This window comes from Chiloscyllium plagiosum, chromosome 5 (genome assembly GCF_004010195.1).
Source record: "Chiloscyllium plagiosum isolate BGI_BamShark_2017 chromosome 5, ASM401019v2, whole genome shotgun sequence".
Taxonomy (NCBI): Eukaryota; Metazoa; Chordata; class Chondrichthyes; order Orectolobiformes; family Hemiscylliidae; genus Chiloscyllium; species Chiloscyllium plagiosum.
Genome location: NC_057714.1, coordinates 75,127,591 through 75,137,366, shown reverse-complemented (window position 1 = coordinate 75,137,366; position 9,776 = coordinate 75,127,591). Strand labels below are relative to the sequence as shown.

At 41.3% G+C, this 9,776-nt stretch overlaps 1 protein-coding gene across 1 annotated transcript in view; it reads right to left on the bottom strand.

The window, feature by feature from the left end:
• Window positions 1-2,479: 2,479 nt before the first annotated feature.
• LOC122550012 (signal transducing adapter molecule 1-like) overlaps window positions 2,480-9,776 on the bottom strand; it is a 74,893-nt gene continuing 67,596 nt past the window's right edge. The window contains exon 14 of the mRNA XM_043690392.1: window positions 2,480-2,538. Within this exon, the coding sequence (XP_043546327.1) occupies window positions 2,526-2,538 (13 nt within the window). The 3' untranslated portion in view covers window positions 2,480-2,525. The remainder of the gene's footprint in view (window positions 2,539-9,776) is intronic.

Sequence of the window (9,776 nt, the reverse complement as noted above, 5' to 3'; positions counted from 1 at the left end):
TAGCCCATTCGACTAGGTCATCATAATCCTGGGACATTATTATTCCCATTTTCAGGATGGTTTGGTGGAAGAGACAGTTGAAACTTTATTGCTGGAACAGCACAGCAGGTCAGGCAGCATCCAGGGAACAGGAGATTCGACGTTTCGGGCACAGGCCCTTCTTCAGGCCTGTGCCCGAAACGTCGAATCTCCTGTTCCCTGGATGCTGCCTGACCTGCTGTGCTGTTCCAGCAATAAAGTTTCAACTTTGATCTCCAGCATCTGCAGACCTCACTTTCTCCTTGGTGGAAGAGACAGCCCATCTTTAAAAGTTTGGATGAATGCTGATCTGGGTTTGCTTGCCCTAAGCATTCCTGGTAGACTCTAAATAGTTATTCCCATATTCAGAGGCTCCTTTCCCTTTAAGTTGCTTGGTTGTGATCTTGCTCCAGTTTGTGGGCGTATTTCCTTGCACCCTCTGGATTTCCTCTTTAAAATGGGAGAAGGGGGCCTGTTGGGCAGCTAGAAGGGTGACAGCATGTGTCCACCATCCTACCCTAAAGTCTCAGGCTGCTATGGCATCAGGTCCACCAGCTACCTGCCTCCACTTGTCCACTGGGCAAGTTGCCCAGATTGGTCGTGTATGTCCCTCAGGTGTAGTTGGTGCCCTACCCATACACTATCCAGCTCTTCACAGAACCGGGTGCTGGCGCTCCAGGGCTGTAATTTGCCCAGGGAGGTCATAATCTGCTGCCTCTGCCATGGGGTGAATGGTTTATAATTTGCTTTGGGTTGTGATTCTGTCCCTTCTCTGGTAACAGGCACTGTTATACTCTTGCAAGGTTCTTCCAACAGAGGGAGCAGTTGATCTCTACTGGACGCTTTCGTAGGAGGGAAGAGAGTCAATCTTATTCCACTTTTACTGTTTCTGTGTTCTAACTCCGTTATCCTGTCCTCCAGCTCCTCAATTTGTTCTTGGCCCTTTCTCCACCTACTTGTGGAGGCACTCATTTGTTCAATTAGGCCTGCTAATTGTTACACTACATTACCCCTATCTTTTCAGTTTTATCCCATTTCTGTTTATCTATCCCCTCTCTCTGTTGTGCTAATGTCTGGGATGGATCACAACCATTTTTCTTCATTTGGTCTGTCAACCCTTGTCTGTCTGCCTTGCATTTCTCAATAAAGGAACCTGCAGTATCCCCCTTAAAACTTTGATCTGCCATTTAGCAGATTGTGTACCTGCGGATACCACCAACAGTAAAGTGTTCCTAACCAATGGGGACTTCTCTACCCTCGGCCAATAATACTGTCCCAGCACCGTCCGTACGGCTGTAGCAGCCGCTAGCAAGGTGTACTCTCTACTGGTGGAATTTCTCTACCCTCCCGGCCTCCACTAGTCAGTACCTACCAGCTAGGAATGCTGGCTCAGTAAGGTGTGCTCTCTACCAGGACTCCTCTATCCTCCCAGCCACCTCTACTGACCCAACGCCTCCCGATAGGCCCAGAAACCTACCTCTAGCCCAGTGTGCGCTCTACCGGTGAGACTCTTTACCCTCCCAGCCACCACCACTATTCAAGCTGTCGTTCTACTATAGATAGGGTATCACGGTTACTCAGTGTCCATGCTCTCCACCTTGGTAACGTGCGTTCCACTGAGGTTTGGCTCTTGGTCAGTGATCAGCTCCTTTTCCTCACCCTATTGGAAATTACATTTACAAACAGCACCCAACTTTTAACTGAAACTTTAACTGAACTCTGCGTTGTTGGCCCTTACAGAGTCCAATGTTACCTGACTTTGTCACTGGTGCTTCACAACTCCAAATAGCCTTGGCACCTCAATTCTCACTTCAAATCCCAACCTTTGCATTGGGGGGGCTGCCCATCTTAACAACCATTTCAGGGCAGGGTTGAGACAGGCATTACCTTGTCCTCTGGCTGTTTCAACACAAGCAGCAGGTTCATACAGTAGTTAATACAGTTAACACATTCTCCACTGACATGCACTTAAAATTTTTTAACTCAGTACTGCAGCAAGTTAGACATTACAATCGGTATACCTTTTAAACTGTGTCTTTGGCCGGATCTGACTCTTTCCATTTGCAGGTACAAATGGGTTCTTACCCCAGCTCCCCGATCGTGGCATTTGACCAGGGCACCAGTAATAAGAACCCTGCTCGCTGCACCAATTGTTGTGGGGAAAATCACTAGCCTCGGAGTCAGAATCGGGGTTCAACAATAGAGTTTATTATACAAGGAAATCCCTGAGCTCTGGGGAGAGAAAGTTACCAACAGCACAGTGGTCAACTGCAAGTCTTCTCTCAACCTGGAGCACGTCAAAATACTTTTATACATTTTGTAATATAGTAGGTCAGTGATGAGGTTATTGTCTCTGTAACGTAGTTTGTTTATTGTAAACATTGCAGAATCGTTGATAGTTTCAGTGCGGTCATTGTCAGTTCCAGCGCAGTCTTTGTTAATTTCAGTGCGGTTGTTGTCAGTTTCAGCAGACATTGCATGGAAGTCCATTGCTGTGGTAATGGGTACTAATCGCTCTTCCTGAGAAGGACAATTATTGCAGCCCTGGTTATTAGCACTTTGTATTGAGTACATATCACACTGTTAATATTTCTATCAAAGGTGTTGGCTGGCCACAGATACTTCGGTGGGTAGTGTACGCTACTCATGTGCATTCTCTCCTCCACCCGCCTTAAACTAATCAACTGAATTGTGAGTGTATTGAGCTGGCATTCTGGTGGCCCCAGGCAGTGTCTGTGTTTGCTCTGCTGCCTCTCTCCATATTGTGGTCCAGCAACCATCTTGTGTGTCAAGTGGCCAACTTATGGCTCAGTGCCCATCTCGTGTGTCCATGTGTCAGTGTCACCCTGCCCCGTGCCATCTCTACTTCAATAGAAATATCTCAGCAAATGGCCCAGCAATCACATCTCAAGCTTCTCAGAGCTCCAGGGTACACCAGACCCCAGGAATTTATCAACTTGTATGCATTTTAAGACGTCCAGCACCTCCTCCTCTGTAATATGGCTATTTTTCAAGATATCGTTATTTACTTCCCCAAGTTCTCTAGCTTCAATACCCTTCTCCACAATAAACACTGATACAAATTACTTTAATATCACTCCAGCAACCCCGCCCCACCCAATGAATTTGTAGAATCCCTTTGGATTCTCCTTAACTGTATTTGCCAAAATTATCTCATACCTTCCTGATTTCCCTCTTAAGTGTACTCCTACTGCTTTCATACTCTTCTAGGGATTAACTCAATCCCTGTCTATAACTGACATAGGCCTTTTTCTTGACCAGAACCTCCATTTCCATAGGCATCCAGCATTCCCTGCATCTACCAGCCTTGCCCTTCACCCAAACAGGAAGATACTGTCTCTGGACTCGATTTCATTTTGAAGGCTTCCCACTTTCCAGCATTTTTTTAACCTGAGAATATCCACCCCCAATCAACATTTGAAAGTTCTTGCCTAATACTGTCAAAATTTAGAACTTGAACTTTTAGAACTGTTCCATCACTATTTTAAAACTAATAGAATTATGATTACTGGCACCAAAATGGTCCCCTAATGAAACCCCAGTCACCTGTCCTGCCTTATTTCCCGACAAAAGTCAAGTTTTGCTCCTTCTCTCGTAGAAACTAAACCTGAAACTTTTGTACACACAAATTCCTCTCCATTCAAGCCCTTAACGCTATGGCAACCCCAGTCTATGTTTGGAAAGTAAAAATTCCCTACCATTACCACCCTATTATTCTTAGAGATCTCTTTGCAAATTTGCTTCTCAATTTCCTGCTGACTATTGGAGGATTTATAGTACAATCCCAGTAAAGACTGCACGATATGCAAAGGATTGGTAGTAGGTATTGTTATGGACTAGGCCATACCCCCTCAAAATATTTCAAGGAAATAGCCCAGACCCTAACTTGGCTAGTTGTTTTAAGCAGGTGTACAGTGGATATTCCAGAAGGGATGCAGCTGGGCCAACCATTTAAACAACAGAATTTATTTGCAAAATTACCAAATGAAACAAAAGAGAACAGAATGTAGAATAACTTAACCTATCCAAAATCCCAAGAGATTATCCCAACTTAATGATGCTGTTCCAACTACTTGCAACAATCCCCATAAAAACCCATTTGCAAAAAAAAAGTCAAAACGAAGTGTCTTATAAGAGAGAGGGAGGATCAGCAGGGACCTGCTTTGTTGGTTCCAGAAGCTTCACAACTGACTGCTTGCGAAAACCAAACCAAACCAGAGAAAGGTTGAGCTGGGAGAACTGGCCACTCCCCTTTCATTGTACATGTGTTTTATTTTAAACTTGAAAACCCATTGGCTAAGACTGTATCCGTTAGCTATAATCAAATTGGCCCTAAAACCCTTCAAACCTAGACCTCCAAGACTCTCTGTAATTACTACCCCTCCGAGAAAAAAAAACAAGCACAACTTTGTTAAAGGAACATCAACACCACAGCATTGATGCAAATTTCAAGAGTTGGTACAAACACAGTCGGTCAAATGTTGTTATGACACGGTGGTGAACCCTTCTGCTAATTAAACCAACCACCCAGAGAAGCTCACCTCGACTTATAATCTGTTAAAATATGAGTAACAGAGAACTCCCAAACTGCACTATTTAAAGAAAATACTATCAAATTTATTCCTTAACTCTAAAAGTGAACATTAAACAAGTATTCACAACTCTAAGCCACCCTTCTCTGAACTGCTGGTTATCTGCCTCCAACTCTATAACAATATGCTGTTCCAATAAAAACCCATGTGAAAATGATATCAACTTAATTTCAAAACCACATTCAGTGGCTGTTGTCTCTGGTGTCTGTCTTCTTTTGGCTGAGGATCTCCCTGGGTCATCTTCTGTCTTTTACTGCAAAGATGCTTCATATGAAAAAGGTACTTTAATTACAGAGTGTTTCTGAATGGCAGTCTTTCTCAATGACAATCACTCTCTGTTTGACATCCAAAATGCTCTCTTTATTTGTACCCCAAACATCGGTTCATCTCATTGGTGTGATGGTGGCAAAACAACAAATTTGCCTGGGTTTTCGTATCCTGGGGCATAATTTAAAAAGATTGGTTCAATTCGAATTATTGTCAAAACAGCAAACAGCTCATATTTCATAGCCAAATGTTACGTATTTTCAATTTTCCAGTACAATCTGAGGCTGCTAGCTAGTCATATGACAGGTGCTTATAAGCTCTCAGTGCAAAACAGCATTCACTCTCTTAAAAGATACAGTACACACTTTCAACTTCATAACAATGGCCTCCACCTGCACCACAATACCTCTGAGATTATGTCACTAAGTCAAAATACTGAAATTCCATTTCTAACAGGATAGGGGATACCCCTACACCCCCTGTTCAAGTAGTCAGTTTATCACCACTTTTTCCAAGGCAATTAGCATAACCAATAAATGCTCACCAACCCACCACCATGAAGCAAATTTACAACTTCTACCTCTGTGCAAATGCTAATAATTGAGTGTGGAATTTTGGCATATATTTTTAAACCTGTCTTCCACAGACCTTTTAACAAATTAGTTGAAGCAAGCTAAATATAAGCAGTCATACACCAAATGACTTGCTAATTATTCATGAAAATAATTCATGATTATTTAGCATCTTTAATAATATGAGGTAACACAAAATTCTTCAGGGGAGCAATATCATGGAACAGAATCATAAGGAGATTTCAGTCAAAACTTTGATCCAAAATTAGTCTTTAGAAAGGAGCAAGTGTCTTAAAGGAGAGATGTAGATGAGCAGAAAGGGAATTCCAAAACCTGAAGCTTCGGCAAATTGAGGTACAGCTACCTATACTGGAGCAATTAAAATTGGGGATGTACAATGATGATCATTCTAAAAGAGGAGAGACTTAACAATCCAGGTCTTTTTCAATATGTAATGTCAGTTGCATCACACTGTAAACTTTTGCTATAAATTCTGTGTCTTATGAACTTATACTCCACAACCACCTGATGAAGGAGCAGCACTCCGAAAGCTAGTGCTTCCAAATAAACCTGTTGGATTATAGCCTGGTGTTGCGAGATTTTTAACTTTGTACACCCCACTCCAACATCAGCACCTCCAAATCATGAAGGTTTCAGCAACAGATGAGCTCAGACTGGTGTAAATTTGGACAATGCTATGGAGGTGGAAATAAGGCATAAATACAAGGTTGTAAGTTCACCTCAACAGCAAATGTGATATCAAGGCTGTGATCAGATGAATTAATCTCAGACTGTTGTCAAAGCCAAAGCATCAAACAGCAAGGGAACATAGTTTAGAGCAGGCAACAAACACAAAGATAATATCTTCAAGCCTTCTTAAAGTTTATTTCGAGGATATTTCTGCTCATTATGTATTGCATGTTAAATAAGCAAAAGGTTGGTAACAGAAATATCCTAACCAAATCCAACAGGAGTTCATACAACAACGGCCCAAAAGACTGGATGTCAAGTATTAAGAAGAGTCAGTAGAAGATGAAAGAATAAAAATCCACAACTCCTGTTTAGGCATAAAAAGATAGTCAAAACAGTGTCAAAAATTAAGAACCACAAGTCCACTTACTCAGTATGACTTATAGTCAGAGTCAGATGTTTCTGCATGGAAACAGACCCTTCATAGAAACAGACCCTTCATAGAACATAGAACAGAGAACAATCAGCACAGAAGAGGCCCTTTGGCCTTCAATGCTGCGCTACCTGTGAACCAATCTAAGCCCACCACTCGACACTATCCCATCATCATCCATTTGCTTATCCAAGGACTGTTTAAATGCCCCTAATGTGGCTGGGTTAACTACATTGACAGGCAGAGCACTCCACACCCTTACCACTCTGCATAAAGAAACTGCCTCTGACATCTGTCTTAAATCTATCACCCCTCAATTTGCAGCTATGCCCCCTCATACAAGCAGATGTTCTTAAAAAAAACTTTCACTGTCCACCCATCTAATCCTCTTATCATCTTGTATGTCTCTATATAATCGCCTCTTAGCCTTCGTCTCTCCAATGAGAACAGACCCAGGTCCCTCAGCCTTTCCTCATAAGACCTTTGCTTCAGACCAGACAACATCCTGGTAAATCTCTTCTGCACCTTTGCCAAGGCTTCCACATCCTTCCTGTAATGGGACGACTAGAACTGCACACAGTACTCCAGGTGAGGCCGCACTAACGTTTTGTACAGTTGCAGTATGACGTTACAATTCCAGAATTCAATCCCTCTACCAATAAAACCTAACACACTGTATGCCGTCTTAACAACACTATCAACCTGGGTGGCAACTTTCAGGAATCATGTACATGGACACCAAGATCACTCTGCACATCCATACTACCAAGAATCTTTCCACTGACCCAGTATTCTGCCTTCCTGTTATTCTTCCCAAAATAAATCACACTCCATTTGCCACCACTCAGCCCAATTCTGCAGTTTATCCAAATCCCCCTGTAACATTCTTTCACACTGTCCACCACTCCACGGACTTTAGTGTCATCTGCAAACTTACAACCCATCCACTTTCACTTGTGTCCAAGTTGTTTATAAAAATGACAAACAGCAATGGTCCCAAAACAGATCCTTGTGGCACACCACTAGTACTGGACTCCAGGCTGAATATTTTCCATCAACCACCACCTGTTGCCTTCTTACAGAAAGCCAGTCCAACTCGTCCATGCCCACCAGCTATCCTAATCTAGTCCCATTTGCCAGCACTTGCTCCATATCCCTCTAAAGCCTTCCTACTTATATACCCACTCTGGCAGCTCGTTCCATATACTTACCACAATGTGTGTGAAAAAGTTCTCCCTTTAGTCCCTTTTAAAAACACCCCCCCACCCCAAACCTCTGTCCTCTAGTTCTGGACTCCCCGAACCCAGGGAAATTTATCCTATCCATGCCCCTCATGATGTTATAAACCTCTATAAGGTCACCCCATTGCCTCTGACATTCCAGGGAAAACAGCCCCAGCCTATTCAGCCTCTCCATATAGCTCAGACCCTACAACCCTGGCAACATCCTTGTAAATCTTTTCTTAACCCTTTCAAGTTTCACAACATCCCTCTTTACTTATTGAATTTCAATAAAAAGTTAAAAATATCAAAGAAACAAACTGCATTCATCTGTTCAAATGCACATAGGATTGAACTGACTACTTGATCATCTGATTCACAAAAGGTGGTAATCTCAAGATAGTTTACTCAGTTATGATACAAAGCAAAAATTTCAAAAAAAGACCATAAAGCCAGAGTTTTTTCCAAGGAAGCATAAAACTATTTTGTCGATATTTCTACTTAAGTCCACATTACAGAGTACTGACCTATAAACAAATTTAAATTAATTGACACCATTATGTAGTTTGAGTTTCAATATTTATTTAAACTATTCTTGGTTGATCACAGGTCAACTGTGAAATCATCTCCCAATGAAGATAATCAACATTTTTTTCCTCTTTTCTTTTAAACTCAGGACATGCAGTAGAATAAGAAATGGTATGACATGGTCTTAGAATTTTCGCATTCAGCCGTTCTGTTAACGAGTTATTTGAAAGCTAACAAGTCAAAGTTAATACTAACACAAGATCTAGTCATTTTACATCTTATTCTTAAATTCAAATTTGTAAAATTTTGTTGAAACATACTTCAGCATTCTTTAGCACAAGTGTTTTCACATTTACTTTGTGGATCTTTGCTTATTTTCTTATAATTCCCCTCCAAAATAATTTGTACACATGGGCAACAGAGCACAAATTAATTAGCGTTGTAGTGTTCTCTGATTAGTGTTAAATAAACATCAACTGAATTTGTAGAATTATGGACCATTAGTGTAACTATTTTGTGCATTTAGAGAAAAAAATCTTAATGTTTACATCTGTTAATCTGCACATTAATCAATACACATTTCCAACTAAATTAAATTGGACATTGTTATGGCATTGGAGTGAGCAAACAATGTGACCATTTTGAACATTAGAAAACCTAACAAAATATTTATTTTAAGACACTTAAAAAGCTTAAATACAACAAACATTTGCAAATATCACACCTCCAGTTTAAAGTACTAAATCAAAGGAGTGCCATTTTCATGTAAGCTTGAAAAACACCATCTTTCCAAAATCACCTGCAAACAGAATGAATAATAATGTTGGAGATGAAATTACTGAGTCACTTGACTGCAATATTCTTGCTAAACTGCATTGGTTTGGTTCCTTCTGAAACAAGGTCTCATCAAGTACTTTTTTCATGAAGGTAGTGCCTTAAAAAGGAGAGAAACTCTAGCGTCAAAGACTATGACAAACAACTACCTTTTGTTTAAAAACAAGTTTCCAAACATGGTTTAAAAAGAAGATCGCAACACACAAGTCTGAATGTCCTGCTCCAAATTACCCAGCAAGTCCACTAATGCACTGAATACTAAAACAATACTCCTAGTGAAGACTGTAAATGAAACCGATCTTCAATTTTTAAATGAATTTTTTAATGTGCTGCTGCCATCCCAGCGGGGTGGGAGCAGACCTGGAAAGGTGTGGAGATGTGTGCCACTGGTCTTCATACTGTTCCCTAGCTCCATAGCCCGCCTGGAGACATTTTCCTCAAGGCAGGATTTGGGATGGGTGCTGCAAGGCTGCCTGTCTACAAACTGAAACTGGCCAAGTTCAGTCTGTAGCAAGACCAATTGTCAAAGGTCTGCTGAGTGTGCAAGTAAAAGCAGCAGAGAAGAACTTTCCAGCTAGTCTCCAAGTCACCATAGAGAGTG